We start from the raw sequence: 19323 nt of genomic DNA, 5'->3' as shown, positions 1-19323 counted from the left end.
TCTGCTATAAAGCTTGAAGATTAAACTTAATCATAAGATGCCCTCACCAAGCATATATTTTTCAGAACCTTATGGTGGCAGGAAAAATATATGCTTGGTGATAAAGATTAAACTATCTTTAACTATCGTTGTTTTGTCTTTGAACTGTTTAATTAAAGATGCCACATGATACAGGTATAAAGCAGATTTTAACGATAGTATCTCAAAGATAAAACAATGTAGCTTACGTTGTAGAAATATACCTGACAGCCCGGCCTTTTTAACTTTTCATCTGCTTGTAATCATTCTTTTGTGTTGTGTAATTCATTCATCAAAGCCTCTACTTTCTGTTTTGCCTCACTGTCTATCAACTGCCATGTTGTTCGCCATATTATAGAAACATAACTATTTATTAAAAAAACATCCAAAATAATAGAAATTCAATATTCGACAATCGAACATTTGACTCCGATATAGCTATCTTTGATCGGAAACGATCATCCTCCCTCTCTAATGACTTTATTCTTATTGAGTCACTATTAATTAAGCCTCTTTAGCAACTTTATTTCATTGTTAATGTCTTCTTTCTCGACTATGGAGATCTCCGGTTTCTTTATATAATCTTCCTTCTTTGAAATGGATGACTTAAGTCCTAATCCATGCAAAAAAATCTTCATTAGCCCAAACACACCAACTAGATGAAACTTAAGAGCATGACGTCTCTGGTCCTGAGCTTCTCCATCAGTCGTATCTACCCATGCTTTGGCATTCGTCTGCTGCTTTGGCCAACAATAGTTTTCAAATGATTTTTCTCCTCAGTGACTGAAAAAAGCTACAAACATACAAAGCAATACCGTTGACACTTAAAACAGGAATGCATATAATTTGCAAGGGTAACGATCAGTATTACCTTTATATATTAGATGAACAATAAACGTAATCAAGACTTGTGTAAAAAATAGTGAGCTGGGTCACCATTATTCTTGGGCTTTCATTGGCTTATATACAGACTTGGAGGTCATTAATTCCCTTCTTTCTCCATCTATCATCCACGATACCAATCCACCTTGAAGTCCTCGATCATAATCTATCGCCCTAGATTTTCCAATATAATAGGTCATGTGAGTGTGAACATAATCAGATATATCTATAAACATTCGATCAGTCCATCTTATTACTATTTCATCATCATTGACTTCCTTTCTTTCCGCCCAGTCGTCGTCATCATCATCATCATCATCATCATCATATATAAGGTTTACACGACATTCCTCTACTTGCCTACAAAACTTTTCTCTATAACGTATGCTTATGAAGATTTGATCTCCTTCTTGTAACATATTGCCACACCTCCAAACACTTAACCACCACCCTTTTAACGTTGCCTTTTCAAAAAATCCAGGATAGTAGATCCACAACAAATCTTTGGTCATATTATATACTTCAATCCTCGATTCATGCAAGGAAACATAGCATATCGGAGGAACGACTATACACAAGTTGAAGCCACTTATTATTCTATGAGTATCATTACAAGGAACTTTAAATGATATTTGTGGGCCCCTTTCTTTATATGTGAAAAAAAAAGGTATTTGTTCCTTTCTAATGAGTGTGCTAAATATACCGTACTCAAATACCACCTGCATGCATTATCATGTAAAACAAACCACCATCAGCATTTGTAAATTATTAAAAAGCTATAAGTAACTATAAAGCAGAACATAGCCAGATGGCACCTTTTGTTTAGAATAATGAAGACCCATTTCCGTTCCTAACCCTAACTTTTTTAGGATTTTCTTCTCAACTTTGTCTATAGATTGCCACTTGAAATTCCCCTGCATGTAACATAAATTTGGACATTCCAAACTGCTGACCAAGATGCCTTGCTTTTTGAGTAGCACCTCTAGTGAAACCTCTATTTTCTTCAACGATATATTCCCCTCGATATCTAATTCTCTAAGTGTTTTTGGGACTCCTTGAATTGATTGCATCTGTGAACATCTTACTGCAAAGAGATGTGCAAGTCTAGGTAGGCTTTGTATACATTTTGGTAAGTGAGTAACATTATTTCCGTCAATTCTCAACTCAGAAAGTGAGACTAGATTACTCCAGTCATTCGGAAAAGAAGTGTCAAACAAATTGCAATATGAGATATTCAAATGTACCAAAAGAGAAGGTAATGAAGTTATACCATACCATTCAAAACGTCCAACAGCCTCAATGTTTGGGCAACTGGACATTTGAATTGACTCAAGGGATCTAGGTAGACATGGAACATTTCTTAGGCTTCTACAATCTGTTAGATCTATCAAGACAAGTCCTTCAAGGTTTGCAATCGATTCATGTACCTTGATTAAACTTGTACATCCTTTCAAAATCAAACTCTCTAGACCAGGGAGTCCACCAAAATCCGGGGTTTTGATTAGCTTAACAGAGTGGCTAAGATTAAGGATCTTCAATGATCGAATTATCTATGATATGAAAAAACAAAAGTATGATGAGTATATATTATAACTAGAGTTTTTCAATCAATACTCAGGGTATTAAAAGGAAATGCCATAACATATACCTTTAAGTCATCCCAAACATGCTCTAATTTGCTGTAACTCATGTCAAGAACAACCAACTTCTCCAAAGGAATATTGCATGGTATGCATTTTAAAGGAAAACCATGCCAGCTCAATAATCTTAAATTTTTAGGCAACTTCTTGTATTCCCCAAAAAATGTTACATAGCTTAGTTGAAGTAGCATTAGGTTCTTCATCTTTTCTAAGGATTTAATTTTGAAGTTTGTTTCATTCCTCACCATTTTTTTGCCTATATACTTTGAAGTAGCATCCCTCATGTTTTGCATAACCAACCTAAATCCTTTTACATTTTTTGTACCCTGATGAATAAAGAAAAAAAGATGAAGTATGGGTATGATTAGATGTCGGATCGAGTACTATATATGTTATGATATAATGTACAGGAATACACCACGTACCACATTCTCTTGCAACACGTTGATACAATCTTCATGGTCCCATAATCTACTTCGTTTCCCAGGATCCTTTGGTGATTCTTGGCGGACAACTTGTTTCCCCATCTCCCTGATTAGTTGATGCATTCCCACTTTCCCATATTCGATATATAGTAGACCCCTATCAGTTAGATTTTTGATGCCAATAATAGGGTAGAGCTTGCATTCACCTAATACCTTAACAATAAAGTCTTCATCTTCTCCCACAAAAAAGCAAGCATAATGCAGGAACAGATCTTTATCATGGTGATCTTCCAGAGAATCATAGCTCAGCTGTAGAACTTTTTGGATCCCATCAAGAGGATATTTTTCTAACTTGGACATGGCGTCTTTCCATTGAGGAATACTTTTCCCACGTAGATTCGAACCCAACACTTCAAGAGCCAAAGGAAGACCTTCACAGTGATGAATTACTTGATTTACTTGTTCTGATTGATAATAGTAAGGATCAATGGGTTGCTTTTGAGGGAAGGCATACAAACTAAAGAGCTCAATAGAGTCATCGTTGGATAGTGTTCTGATTGTTTGGACCATTGGAGGAATTGTGAAAGCAGTAGATAACCACGTGTGCCTCGTTGTTACAATCACTTTACTTCCAGCATAAAATCTTTGTGGTCCAAGTAATGTGTCTAACTGTCGCAATGTTGCAACATCATCAAGTACAATAAGAACTTTTTTGTTGTATATAGCATTCGCAACCTTAATGGTTCCCTCGTACTCATTCCAAATAGTTTCTTCCTTTTCGCTCTTCAAAGTAGTTGAAAGAAGTTGCCTTTGCAAGAGAAGCATTCCGCCAGATTGATTAGACTTCTCGTTAACATTTGCTAGAAAACAACTTCCCTCATACTCACGATAGTTCATATTATATACACATTTGGCTATTGTCGTTTTTCCTACGCCTCCCATCCCATTAATGAGAAGGATTGTGGAATTGGGCGACATGTCTTGCAACCATGATTCAATCTCAGCAACATCTTTATTCCTTCCCACCAGTTTCTCTTTAATGTATAGGGCATTATAGTTCACTTTCTTTCGTACAACATTGACGATGTCAGTTATGCATTCGGCCTCAAACCTAAATTTAATCCATTCAAAGCAATCAATATCTTTGTATCATTCGAAGTATTTCTACCAATATATTACATAAATTCCAAACCCATGAGAATAAAAATGCAAGTTAATTTAGGGTTGTTATGACTTATAATATAATTAATAGTTATAAATAAGATAGGTTAAAACTTGATGTACTAATATTTTAAAAAGTATTTTGTATCAAAAGTTATTAATAGGATATCTATGTTAATTATATTTTCTGTGACGGTGTAAAGTTATATGTAGATATTACCTGTTAAAATTTTTATATATTAGATATCATTAATTACATATTAAATTTTTATAATATCGTAATTTAACAAACATAGATAAAAGATATTGAAAAATGGTGGTGTTGTCATTTTTACAATCTTGTATTTTTTTGATTACTCTAGACACCGTATACATATCAATAATATCTTTTATTAATATATATCATAAGGTACTAACGATGTAAAAGTAAATACGTATAATTAATATTTATTACACTATATGATAAAAATCTTATATAAACTCATTATTAATAAAATTTACGACATAAAACAATAAGAAATAGTATTCTATTTATAGACATCATCATTTTGATCTAATGATTTTAATTAAAACTTAAGTTTCAACTAAGGATTGAAACTTATGCATTTTAGAATTAAAGTATTTCTTTTAAATATATTTAGAGATAGTTTATAACTTTCATTTAATACTTTACACACTTAAATATCATAATATTTATTTATTTTGATTTTCTTAATAATGTCGATAACGAAGATATCTTTTTGTAGTTAGATAATACTCATAATAAAGATATTTCTTTTTCTTTCGAATATTCATTCACGATACGATATATATAGGAAACCTAGACAACGATAAAGTCTTGCACGTACCCTAGACAACGAGATATAAATCATGAGTCGTTATAAGTATTCGGAAGGAAAAATCTCATCTTATTGCTACTTCGAATGATCAAATTTAAAACTTTGAGTAAAACGGGGAGTGTTTCTTAAACTCAAAATATCTCTTTTAACTATTTTTTTAACAATCATCTCGAATATATATTCTTATTTATGTGACATAACTTAATTTTAAAAAAAAAAATGCCAAAATATCTCTTTTAACTACTTCTAAAGTTTTACTTTTGTTTTTAGTTTTACCTTTATTTTACACTTCTTTGTTTTTCATAACAATTTTACACTAATTAACTATTAATTTCAATATAATAAATAAAAAATAATAGCTAATATATATCTAATAATAATAAATATATATTCAATAAAATAATAGCTAATATCTAAGTTGTACCTTCTATCATATATATAATATTAAATTACTTAAAAATAAATAAAATTTGGTCACAAGATTACATAAAAATAAATAAAATTTTAATATATAAATATTAAAGTTTTAAAAATAATTGTACTATTATTCTTTTTTGAAGTATTTTTTTAATAAATGTCATAAGACTTATAACAGAAATAAAGCATATAAAACATAATTTTTATAGGAAAGATATATAACATTGTTATATTCTTATTAAAATATTTGGAATATATTTCATCTAAAAATAAGATATTATTCCTTATAGTGTAAAATAAGAATGCAATATACCATATGTAACAATAAATTAAATAAAATGATAGTGACCTCTTATGATTTTTTTAATGTTCAAATATCGCTAGGTATGTCATAATCTACCGTTTCGATAGACATATTATGATTTTGTAATATTCAAATATCGCTAAACATGTCACAGTAAACAACTTCAATGAATATATTTTTAAAAGATATTTAGATATAAAATTTGAAAGTTTACAATATAGATCAGTTTTTTATTAATAAAAAATACTAAACTAAATTTTAAAGCATAACAAATTAACATCTAATATTGATAACGTCATAAACCCGTATATTAGTCACAGTCCTAAAATCTATTATTAATACTAATAAATAAATCAATTACCTTATATGATAAATTTTAGATATATCTCTCTAGTGAAGGGATCAAGTGAGAACCAACATATATGGTGAGAACCGTGAGAACCATTGAAAATCATCTCTAAGGGCTTTGCCCTTGGAATTAAGGGTTACGCCCGTACCGTAACAACCGTCACCATCTCTTGGATCCACCCATCAAATCCATACAATTCTAATATGCGTCCGGTGACAACCCCTTTAAAACGGATGTAGGGCAACGCCCGTACCGTATCCATACGTTTTCTTAGCACGTAACCCATATGATTTTTTACAAAAAAATTATTATTAATTTTTTTTATTTGGAATGGGTTTTTGTTAAAAGAAAATAAAAAACAAAAAAAGGTTTCAAAAAATGAAAAATAAAAAAATAAAAAACCACACAAAAAAAAAGAAAGATGGAGGAAAACTAGTGGTTCTCACGAATCTCTCCATATTTGTGGTTCTCACATTAACTCTACCCTATCTCTCTCTCTCTCTCTCTCTCTCTATATATATATATATATACATACATACATAATAAAACAGTAGTAATCTTAGCTTTATAAAGTTATCCACGTCAACTCAAATCTATCTTTAAACTTTGTCACATAGGATTTAGTCTACGTGTCATCTCCAGGGTTTTTTTCACAATATTTATCTATCTTACTTATAATAAAATAATAAAATTATGTTAAGAAAAATAATAAAGATTTCCAATTGATTTTGTTTCTATGTTATCTATTTCGGCATATGGATATCATATGATCATATTTATTGTTCCAAAACAATAAAAATCTTAATTAACTACATAATATCTAATATGTATTTTTGTACGTTCAAAAAAAATATGTACTTCTATATGTGATTTTGAGTTTTAAAAATTTATGTAGGTTGATTTTGTTAATTGTTTTTTTATATTTAATTTTCAAGACATGAGTTTAAAATAGCTTCAACTATTTCAAAAATTTTGATATTTTTCTCAAGATTGGATTCAACATTAATTTGATTATAAGGATGTTCTCTTTAAATTATTGTAATATTAATTTGGTTTCTAATTATGTAACCTATTATATTTTAATTCTTATTCCATTAAATAAGGATTTATTGTTATTTTTTTTTTTTAACATGATACATCTTTTTATATATGCATGATAAGTTATTTCTTACTTAATGTGAATATTATTGTAACCATATGACGTGTAACTGTAATTGTCTTCTTAACTATCTATTTTCTTTATGTACAATTATATATTCAAGGTTACAAGAAGTTCATAAAAATTATGCCTTTGTTTCATTTGAAGTTTTTCTTATACTGGCTTTTGTTGACTTATTTGTTATAAATTAATATTAGTGCGTGCAACGCACTATAAAAACATATAAATAATAAGATTAGATTGCTATAAATAATACTCCATATTAAATCTTATAAAGTTTGGCAATATATACACAAATATCTAGATATAAAAATAAAATAAAACTATCTTAACTAAGTTAAATATTAAAACATAGAAAAAAAAAATTACTATCATAGTAGATAGATGAGATCATAAGTCTCATGATTATATGATTTCAAATATCCTCTACATAATATGTTACCTTTTACGTTTTTTACAATTATTATGGTGTTTATTTATATTATATTTCGGTTTATATTATTGCTTTTTTATAGCTTTATTAGTAATTTAGGATGTCATTTCTTTCAACAATTTCTATCATATTTATAATATGTGTTTTGACAGGTAATGTAAAGATTTTTGTAAGGTGATTTTTTTTTTTTTTTTTGGGAGATAGGTTCAAAATTAACTTGAATAGCGGCTTCTTTTTATTAATTTTTTATACTTTATTATATTCAAAGCTTCTTACCTATTTACAAATTTTGTTTTCTAGATGAAGTTAAATCTTTTATGCAATGAATATGGTGAAATTATAGAGATCGTATATAAGTTTGCATAAACAATGTTAATAGTAAACTATTTAGAAGTTGTCATGTTCTTAATGCAATTACTAATTATAACAATTCGCGTATCGCGTGGGTAAAAGATCCTAGTATATATATAATTCTCTATCTCAAAGTGCATACGTGGCATGGTTCTTTGCTCGCCACATCATATTTTTCCTACATGGCGATCTCACGTCGTTAGTCTCTTAATCGTTGACACGTAAGCTGCTACGTATAAATGTTGTCTTGATCTCTACTAATAAACAGAACTTAGGCACAAAGCTGGATTCGAACCGACACAGTTTCTATACTAGTGAATCAGTTAAGCCAATTGATCTAAATAAGATTTTAAATACTTCTTCGAGTCGCGCAACTAATGAAGCGTTATAACTTCCTTAAAAAGTCTTGATTGTTTTTGTTAAGTATAATATCATATCTCTCAATTTAACCCCATATAAATTTACTTTCTATTTATATTGGGGCACCGTATACTCATGCGTGGTTTACTAAATTGTGAGGTAGGAAAGTGTGTTTATTTTTTAGCAAAACAAGTTATTAGTATTAAATAGCATAGTACTCGTACAATACGGTGGTGGTGGTGACGATGACGATGTGGTGGTGGGAGCAAATGTTGGGGGTGGAGGCGGCGTCAAGTGGTGTATAGTAGATAATTGATGTAAAAATAATTGATTTAAAAGAATTAATGAAGATCATATATTTTTAATCATTAATGTTATTTTAGATAATTTCTCCATGCAACATTTAAATAGAGAGTTGTTTTCTTTATTAGATAGTATATAAGTATAAAGTAAGTGTATAGAGAAATTAAGATTAAGAAATAGGGGTATTTTGGGTATAAAAAAATGTTAAATTTCCTAAAATATGAGAGATCAGTTTGTTTTATAAGGGGTTATAGATAATCAAGATAATACTTGTTGGTGTTCTTTATATTGTTCTTTTTATAGTTTTCGCCTTTTTATATTAAAAAATGTTGATTGTCTAAAATAGAATTACTAGAGTGTATGTAAACACATTGAAGTGTGTAACCTAATAACTTTAATATATAAAGAGTGAGATGGTTACATTTTTGTATAGATGTATACAAGACATATAACCTATAATGTAACCCCTTTTGGTTTATAAATTGTTAACTATTATGATTTTTAGTTGTTTTTGTTACATAACGAGTTATCGCGAAAAATGTTGTCTTAATTTATGTTAGAATTTATGTTTCTATATACTTTATTTTTAATTATTTGAGGGTGGATGGAATATGTAGGGGAGTAAGTGGCGGCCGATCAATGACGGGTGGAACACCACCCCGCCTTATACCTACGGGTCGGGAGCAAAGAGGTGATGGTGGTGCCTGATTCTTCTCCATCCTCTCACTTTTTTTGGTTCATCTTTTTCTTGGTTTTGTTGTCGTCTTTTAAGTGGAAAGAGATGGGGAAATAATGGTGAAATATTTCTTGGCTGTGAGAAGATGATGAGGAGGGTTCAAAAAGGTGGGGAAAAGGGGAAAACACTTGACCGATCCCGATATTTAGAATTTCTTCATTGTAATGATGTTTATTACTTTGTGCTTTGTTGACTTCATACTTGAATTTCACACAAATTAGGATATTGCTTTTTTCATATTGAGATTTTGTTGAGTTATTGGTTAAAAATTTGTGTTACCTCGTGCAACGCACGGGCCAAAAACCTAGTTATTATATATAGATATAGACATGTATTCATTATTTATATTTATATTTATATTTATATTTATTTGTTATATCTATATCTATACTATATTATAAAGCAAATCCATTTTTCAACTTTTAACATAAAATTTCAACAATATACACATATTAATGCATGATGTACCATACATCAATGCATACAACCTTTTTTTTCCTGCATAAATCATTTTATTCCTCTAATTCTTTCAAAATCTTTTATCTCAAAAATCGTACATCGATAAGTTATAAAAATTATATGGGTGTTCTTAAAATTTCATGCTCTTTTATTAAAGATGTCATTCGATATACTTTCAACGAATTTTTAAATCCGAGGGTTGAGCCCGTACGAAGGCATTCGGCTATGACACTCTATGACATATAACCTCATATGACCTATCACACTTTATGTCCTATAACCCTCATCATTTTACCACCGCAACGCACGGGTACTTGCTCTCGTTTATTATATATATATATATATATGGGTGAGTTATTTTGAGAACTCATAAAATAAAAAGAACTCAATAATCATTTTGGGTCACACATTCTTTCCCTTTTTCTCTCTCTTCAATTAAAAATTAAAATTCACCCAAATCATTCAAAATGCTTTATCTCACAAACCGTAAATCGTTAAACGAAACAAAAAGCATGGGTAGTCTTAAAATTTCGTCCTCTTTCATTAGAGATCCAATTCGATATACTTTTGATGACTTTTTAATTTTTGTTTTTTTATTGTTGTACTTACACTAACTTACACATATGTAGGTTGAACTTACACATGTGTAAGTTGAACAAAAAATTATGATTCGGAATGGGCTTCGCCCTTAAGGATATTTATAAACCAAAGTTAAGTGGGGGTAATAGATCATAGATGGTGATAGGTCATAGGGTGATAGGTCATAGAGGGTGATTAGGTCATAGGGGGTGACCGGTGATGGGTGATCTACCTAACGGACTCCGCTCTTAGCCGTTATGGCTCCGTCATGGATCGACGGGCTCCGCCTTTAGGCACCATGGCTCCGCCATGGATTGACGGGTTCCGCCCTTAACCTTTATTGTTGTGTACATATGTTCATTTACTAATTTATATGTGAAAACAATGATCATACACATGTACAAGAGGAAAAAAACGAAAATAAAAAAATCATCAAAAGTATATCGAATTGGATCTCTAATGAAAGAGGACGAAACTTTTAAGACTACCCATGCTTTTTATTTTGCCTAATGATTTACGGTTTGTGAGATAAAGCATTTTGAATGATTTGGGTGAATTTTATTATTTAATTGAAGAGAGAGAAAGAGAAAAAAAAAATGAGTTGTCTAGAATGGTTTTGAGTTCTTTTTTATTTGTGGATTCTTAAATAACCCTTCCTCTATATCTATATATATATATATAATTATTAAAACAGTAGTTAACCGGACGATTCTAGAGCATCTTCAACTTAACACTATCTTATAAGATTGCCACATAGGATATATCTTATGTGTCATCTTCATATTTATTTTACTATATTTATCTTAAATAAAATAAAATACTAAATTCTAGCTAAATAACAAATATATACATATAATATTTAAAAAATGATTTATGTAATATATATAAAGAAGCACCCCCTATATGATCCACAAGATCTAAATTTGGTAAAAATATTTGACAAGTACGATCTTTTGGTGACCATCTTAATATAAAAATATTTGCTGTCACTATTTTGGACATAAAAAACTCAAAAATCAAACTTATAGAATGTATTATTTATTTATTTTTATAAGATTACCATATTAAAAAGTTAATTAATTTGTTGATTATATAATTTAAAATTCATGAATATCCTTGCGTGATAATAATATTTGCTTAAAACATATGATGATATGTATATAGTTTTTGGCATAACCTATTTAAAAACCCACAAGTTATAGTCATTTACCCACCACCTTAAATCAAACAATTAATATATAGATAAGCAATCTACTTAAAAATCGAAGGCAAAACTTTCATGGTTTTACAAACCGTGAACTTAGTGGTAGTCGAAGCGGGCAGCCATTTGGGCGTCACCTATTATTATTGGTATGTTATACGGTAATATAATCTTTTTATGGTTTCTAATTTAATACTCATGAATATTTTTACGAATTAAGTTTGTGCTAGTACAATAATTTTAAATTACCGCACATCGTGCGGGTCAAAAACCTAGTATATATATATATATATAAATTTTAATCTAAACAAAAGATTTGATTTAATTAGGTAAAGATTATATGGAATATTATAATTATAATTTATTTATTTAAGAACTAATTTCATCCGATAACTTTATAGTATTATATGATATATGATATAGAAAATCTTTAGCAGATCTAAATTTTAATAAGAAATTCAAATATATTTAACAAATCTAAATCTTTTAGATGAATGGCAGCTGCTTGACATGGAAAAATGATACAAACAACAACAGAATCACTAATAATAACCGAATTTCCCTGAGAATTTTAAAATCCGTAAGTTTTTGAGTTGCCATTAACTTTATTTAGGATCTGTCGATGACAATTAAGAAAAAGTATATATAGCTTAGAATTTATCTGAGTTTGATACTTTTACAGTAGTTGAATTTCATTGTATTAATTATCAATATCATTATTAAAAGCTTTGATAAATAAATTATATAGTCGCGCATCGTGTAACTAAAAAACTTAGTTTTTAATGTTAAAAAAAAAAATTTAGTTTTTAGATAAATCATTAGCATATAATGTTAATAATTAATGATAATAAAACTTCGATCTTATCATTATGAACCGTATTGTTTTAATATCAATAATTAAAAACAATTGTAATCTTTAACCATTTTTTAGACTATATCCTAATCTAATAATTATATTAAAAACAATCGTCTATCCTATAAGAGGAAATTGACTATATACTTGACACTATTAATAGTACCTTTTGGCTTAAAATTCCTTCCTAAATCTTAATTACTCTAGGGTCCTCTCTTTTTTTTTAGATATTTTTTTGCTTATTTAATAAATAATTATATTTAAAATCTATAATAAATACTTATCAAAATAAATCTTTTTAAATTTTAAGGATGCATATTATCCTTAAAATTGTCTCAAAAAAATTATTAATATACTTCCTAAATTTTAATTAATCATTCTTATTCATATCATTCCCCTTCTTCCCATCTTTTAAAAAAAATCACGGTTATATATTTTCTTGAAAAAAAAACTTAGGGTTTTTCTTATATCATTTTAATTTTATTTTTGACATTTTGTTTATATTTGTTCATTATTTGAAATTCAATTGTTATGTTATGTTATTTTTCATCTCATTTAGTTTATTTTGTTGTCAATTGTAGGTTGATTATGTACATGGTTTAAAAAAACGGTTTCGATGCACACCCGAGGTGCGTTTTGAGGCGAGACGTACATGTATCACGTATGAGGCGGCGCCTCAAGGCGGACTTTTGGTACGTATGCCTCTGGTAGATGAGGCGGTGTAGAAGCGTAAGAGGCGTTTAAGCGGCTCGAGGCGTTTTCCGGTCACAATCTTTCTGTTCATCATGCAGTCTTTGTTTTAGATCTTAAGGAGAGGCATTGAAAAAGAGAGGATGTGAAAAGATGTAAATGGCTAGGTATACCACTAGATATAGTACCATGTTTAATTTATTTATTAATATTTTAGGGGTTGTTCTTTTGTTAGTCATTAAGTGTTGAATATATTAAGTAACTGAATGTATAATTAAGTAAAAAATAGATAATTTACGGTTATTTTTGTTTATTAAGTCCAAAAAAAATATTAATAATTTGACTGAATGCATTAAGTTATTAATTATTAAGTATATTAAGTAAAAAAAGAACGGGAATAATATCACACGTTATCCGATAACACTAGTCCCACTAGTACCACTTTAATTTAAAATTTAATAATTTATTAGTATTTTATAGTGATATATGTGATGACACTATTTATTGGGCAGTTAAAAAGTACTTTTGTATTTTTTTAGTAATATTATTTTAAAAAACATCAATGTTCTAATTAAAATAAATATATAACTTTATTATTAAATATGTAATTTGATTGATTATGAACTTTATTTTATGTTTAGTATTTTCTTTTTTAATATAAGATATTAGATATATAATTTATATATTTTTTTTTTCTATTGTCGTCTTGACTTTACGTCTCGGTTCGCCTCGAAACTTACGCCTCATGAGGTGAAGGAAAAATGCTTCAAGACTCGCTTACGTAAATATAAACCTTGATTATGTATGATAAACCTTCCGTCAAGGATTATTTTATTATGTATATTCTTCAACCTTTTGCTTATTTGGATTGTTTTAAGTTTTTATTTAATGTAAATATATTTTATTATTTTTATTTTTAACTTTTAAGGGTTTTTTACTTTTTGATATTCATTTATTTTGTCACTTATTATTTTGATATTTACCTTTGATATATATATATATATATATATATATATATTGATTATACATGTTCATTGGACATGATTGAAGATTAGTCTTTATAATACATATTAGGCAAAAATTTATTTAGGTTTATCTATAATTTTTTTATGAGTTGATTAGATATATACTGAGCATATATATATAGGGGATCAAAATATAAGCTTGTTAGGTTGTTAAACTTAGGTGTGAAACACTCACATATTATTTTTTTAATTCATAAAAATCAGGGGGGCCATGTCTTTTAATTAAAATTCAACAAATATTAAAAAAATTAGTATGTGAGGGGTTCCACACCTAAACTTAGGTGTCAGACAACCTTATATTTCCATCCCCATATAAAAAGTTATCAGATTACAACTGATGCAAATAATAAAATTATAATTTATAAATATATAATATATGTCATATATGTTAAAGTATAACTAATGGAACATAAATATTTATAAATCATATAAATTATGATATATATCTAATAAATATTTTTCAAAAAAATAAACATAAAATAATAAACAATCTCATTTGAAAATAAACAATTATCATTGAATTAATAAAAAAACATAATATAATGTAATATATCTATATATATATATATATATATTAAAATAATAAGAATATTAGCCTTCTAAAGCCTTCTTTCAATCTAAAGCTAATTTTAAATATTGCCACATAGGATTTTATCCTACGTGGCATCCCCATACATTTTTTACAATATATTTATTTTATAACCTTTATTTATTCTCAAAATAATCTATTTTATTTTATTAAATATAATATAATATATTAGTCATAATTATATAAACAAGATAAAAAAATAATATCAAAACTCATATTAAAAAAATAAAATAACGTCCATGCATCTTGTAAATTGGCACAATATTTGACAAAAATAATATTATTTATTAAAATATATACAACTTTAAAGACTAATTCAAATTTTAAAAATTATTTGAATATATTATTAGATTATATATGACCAATCAATTTTGTTGTTTCTCTTTTATTTTTTTTCTTTTTGCCGAAACTTTAACTAAAGTTGGTTGTTATTCTAATCATAAAACAAAGTCTATTATATAATAAAAAGCAAAAACTATAATGATTTTCTCTTATTTATCTTATTGGTTTTTTTTTTTACTTATTCGTATTGTATTTATGTGTATTTCATATGACTAAATTTATGTGTATTTTATATGACTAAATTTTTGTCATGCATTTTTAACTTTGTACATATTATTACGTTTGATGAATATATAACATACTACATTATTACGCGATTTATGTTTGATTTGTTGTAGTGTTAATCTATAAGGTGAATACATTTTTACGCGATTTATGGCTACACAAATGGTGTTGTTGATGATATCAAAATATCTTAGGTTAAATGTTCTTAGAAGGGATGTGTAATCACTATAGTAGGTTAAGTGACTGTGCTATCGACATGTCCAGAAAAAAAAAGGGTGACCAGAGTGATACATGAATTAACCATGAACTATAACATAATCAATTTTTACATAATAAACCTATAGAATAGCTATTTACTAATGTATAAAATAATCTTTTTAGCTAGCCGCGCATCGCGCGGGATATACCTAGTAAATATATATATATATATATATATATATTATCTATATATTTATTAAAAGAGTAGTAAACTAAGCTTTCTAAAGCCCTCTTCAAAACCCATACCTATATTAAAACAGTGCCACGTAAGATTTTTCCTATGTGACATTCCTATATTTTTTTAACAATATTATATTTTAATCTCATTTATTTAAACTTATTACATTAAAAATTAAATAAAAATAAATATTATGTCCGATTCTCATGTATTAAATTACTCAATTCCATCGTGCATATAATTTTTCGAAAATATATTTCAAATCCAATAAAATGTCAACTATATATTTCTTACCTAAATCTAATATTCAAAAATCAAAAATATATATATTTAGCCGTCAAAATCATTTAATTGTTCCCTTCTAACTTATAGACATATTCTTTTGTGAGAAGTTGTTTGTCAACAGCTAACACAAAAAGTCGGTAAATATATTTTAATTTACTGTACGTGTAAATTATCGTTTTATCTGACTAGGCATTTGTTATTTAATTCTTGGTTATAAAATTATTCATTAGGATCACATGGTTCGTGATATATTGCCCTGACTATGCTGATCTTTAGTTCGATTAATATGATTTTTTTGTTGTTTGTGTTGATATAAGCCCATTAAGTTTATAAGTTTTCAATCAAATTTCTCTTGATGGCTTTTCACAAGGCATAACCAAACACGCCTTATAGTTATAATCGATCTATAGGCAACACGTTAACATTATTACGTTAACTAAAACAAATTTTATTGATTATTAATATCAATATCAATATTAAATCATTTTTGAACAATAACAGCGGCACATTTGTGTGGATAAAAAAGGTATGTAAATTAATATATAAATATAGGGGTTTGCTAAATACAACCCTTAGGGTTGTTCTTAAGGTGCATAAATTGTTTGTATATCTACAATGATAATCAGGGACAAACTTTTAATATGGAAAGTACAAGTTTTTTTTATTCACGTTAAATAGAGATATTATAGAGATAGAGATAGAGATATCCTTAATCTAATTTTGTATTGCACGTATTTAACTAACTATAACAAATGCTTTAAAGTAAAGCCAAATGTTTCTATCTCTTTAAGTTCCTATTTTGTCAAAATTTTGATCTGAATTTACGTTTGTTTGACCATTTATTTGTATGTTACAGAGGGTAATTCTTTTTTTTTCGTATTTCATTATATGGTCTATTATACAATTTTAAAATCGGAAATTATATATTAATGATTAGGATTATAATGGATAATTAAAATCATGCATGACAACATAAATATAACAAATTAAACGGAAAAAAAATTATTTATGATTATTCATAATTTATGATAATAAATAAAAACTATGCAAACAATAAAATTATATGTCAAATATGTTTAAACATGATATAACAAATAATTTCATTTGAAAAAAAATAGAAAAAGAAAATTTTAATGATTAGGATTATAATTGAAGATTAAGATAATACTCGTATAATACAAGGGAAAATGGAATATAAGGCTGTCCGACATATAAGCTTAGGTGTGGAACTCCTCACATACAATTTTTTTAATATTTCTTGATTAATGAATAGATGTTTGGGCTCCTATGAATTTTATGAATTAAAAAAAAGTATTTCATACCTAACAGCCTTATATTCTCATCCCCATAATATAAATATAGTTTAATGCATACCCGTCTTCTCCTAATACCATTCCATTGAGAGATTCAACTTTTCTAAGAGAAGCCCTCCATGTATTCACCTTCTCCCACAATTCCATCTTCTTTTGAACATCTGTTTCCCCTGTTACCTCATCATCATAACCCTTAAATGCTTCTTCAAAGTAGCCCGTTTGATTTCGAACATCAGTCGGTTCGATGTTATAGAACACGGGCACCACTTCACGACACTTATTAGTGGAAGAAGTAGTACTCTTGTCATATTCTTCCATAATCATCAAAACCTCATCCAGACACCACTTGGAGGTTGCATAGCTTTTTGAGAAAACAATGAGTGACACTTCAGATTGTTGGATGGCTTTTTCCAACTCTGGTTTCAGCAGTCGTCCTCTCTCAATGGCATCATCATCCCGAAATATGCGGAGCCCAGCTTGCTTCAAGGCTGTATATAGATGATCAGTGAAGGTCTTACGAGTGTCCTCACCTCGGAAACTTAAAAAAACATCATAAATAAAACTAGAATATTGATGGCTATTAGACATCGAATATGATGATGCTGATGATGAGAGTTTCGACAGCATAGCCATGGAGAAAAGTATAAAAAGAAATTTAGAACTAGAGTGTTGAAATTAAGTAAATTTAGAACTGTTGAAATGACAGACAAAAAAGGTAGAAAGATATATATTTGATGTACACAAGATTTGAAGCGTTTATAACAACACAATGACAAAAATCAATGTCAACGGTTTACCCAACACATACATTCTCTTTTTTTTTCTTACAAAACACACATATTTTGTTTTTTCCTTTATCTTCAAAAAGTAACTCGCAATATTGTTACTGTCTCTCTATCTTACACAGGGGAAATTGAGATATATACAGCTTTAACCCTATTAAAAATAGATTGTCTGTTTTTAAGTTTAACCCAAAAAAAAAACCTTTCAGTTTTGCTGGATATAATGATCGAACTCTTGACTTGACTCTGACTCAAAAAGCAAGACCTACAACCACTTATCGATCGGACTATTTGTGGAAGACACTTTATACTTGTAATTTAGTTATAAGTTTAGATGCTTTATTGGTTGGAGTGTTATGGAGCCCCCACTTAGATCTTGGAAGTATATATATCGTTATATGCCTTTCAAAGAGATATATATCGTTATATATACAATCACTACCAGAAGGAAGTTATATACTAATAAAATTGATTGTGATCTTTCTTTTTATATAGTTTTTGGTTGACGGAACACTATGACAAACGATATTGTCCAGTAATCTTGACAAACGATATTTGTAGTAGCAGAATACAATATTAAGAACCGGACCCAAAACATCAAGCATCTTACTTTTTTTTTAAGAAAGACATAGCTTAAACATATGTAAAATAATTGATATGTCTAAATAATAGGACCAAAGACGCATCTAAAAATTATGTGACATGATTAAAGGTATAGGTTAAGAAAAAAAATTAGTGTAATCCATGTGTCATTTATTAATGTATTAGGCATGTTTTTAGACTTATATTTTAGGCATATATATCATTATCTTAAGAGAAAATAGCTTGAATACCCAAAAATCACTTTAAATATACGAAAATACCCATGTTTTTTTGAGTTTTCATAAAATACCCATAAATTCGCAAATCGCAAATCAGATTTGCGATTTAGACCCAAAATCGCAAATTTGCGATTTAGACTCTAAATCGCAAATCAGATTTGCGATTTGTGATTTTGGGATAAGGTTATGAGATTTTTGCTGGATTTTCTGTACTTGTTACATATTTTTGCTGAATAACATAAAAGATAAGAAAAATAGCATGGATCATTTCACCTTCAATTCATTTTTCTTTCAAAATTATATCTAAAATATTCTTATGATTTCATATAAGTAATTGGTAATGGAA

The 19323-nt window shown here is 28.2% G+C and overlaps 1 protein-coding gene across 1 annotated transcript; it reads right to left on the bottom strand.

Moving 5' to 3' along the window:
• Window positions 1–956: 956 nt before the first annotated feature.
• Window positions 957–18007, bottom strand: LOC122596844 (disease resistance protein RUN1-like). Its single transcript, XM_043769492.1, has 5 exons — window positions 17436–18007; window positions 2966–4076; window positions 2549–2866; window positions 1716–2450; window positions 957–1619 (listed from the first exon to the last, which is right to left on the bottom strand). The coding sequence occupies exons 1-5, from the start codon at window positions 18005–18007 to the stop codon at window positions 957–959; spliced, it is 3399 nt and encodes a 1132-aa protein (XP_043625427.1).
• Between the last annotated feature and the right edge of the window lie 1316 nt (window positions 18008–19323).

The sequence above is a fragment of the Erigeron canadensis genome, chromosome 4, assembly GCF_010389155.1.
Source record: "Erigeron canadensis isolate Cc75 chromosome 4, C_canadensis_v1, whole genome shotgun sequence".
Classification (NCBI taxonomy): domain Eukaryota; kingdom Viridiplantae; phylum Streptophyta; class Magnoliopsida; order Asterales; family Asteraceae; genus Erigeron; species Erigeron canadensis.
Note: the sequence above shows the minus strand (reverse complement) of the source record. Positions and strands in the feature narration are given on the sequence as shown.

Excerpts from the sequence above, each read along its gene's own strand:
- LOC122596844 (XM_043769492.1), bottom strand. The coding sequence starts at position 18,007 with ATGGCTATGCTGTCGAAACTCTCATCATCAGCATCATCATATTCGATG. Across the intron at positions 4,077-17,435 it reads ATGGTATTAGGAGAAGACGG|GTTTGAGGCCGAATGCATAA; the intron begins GTATGCATTAAA and ends GATTAAATTTAG. Across the intron at positions 2,451-2,548 it reads ATGTTTGGGATGACTTAAAG|ATAATTCGATCATTGAAGAT; the intron begins GTATATGTTATG and ends TTCATATCATAG.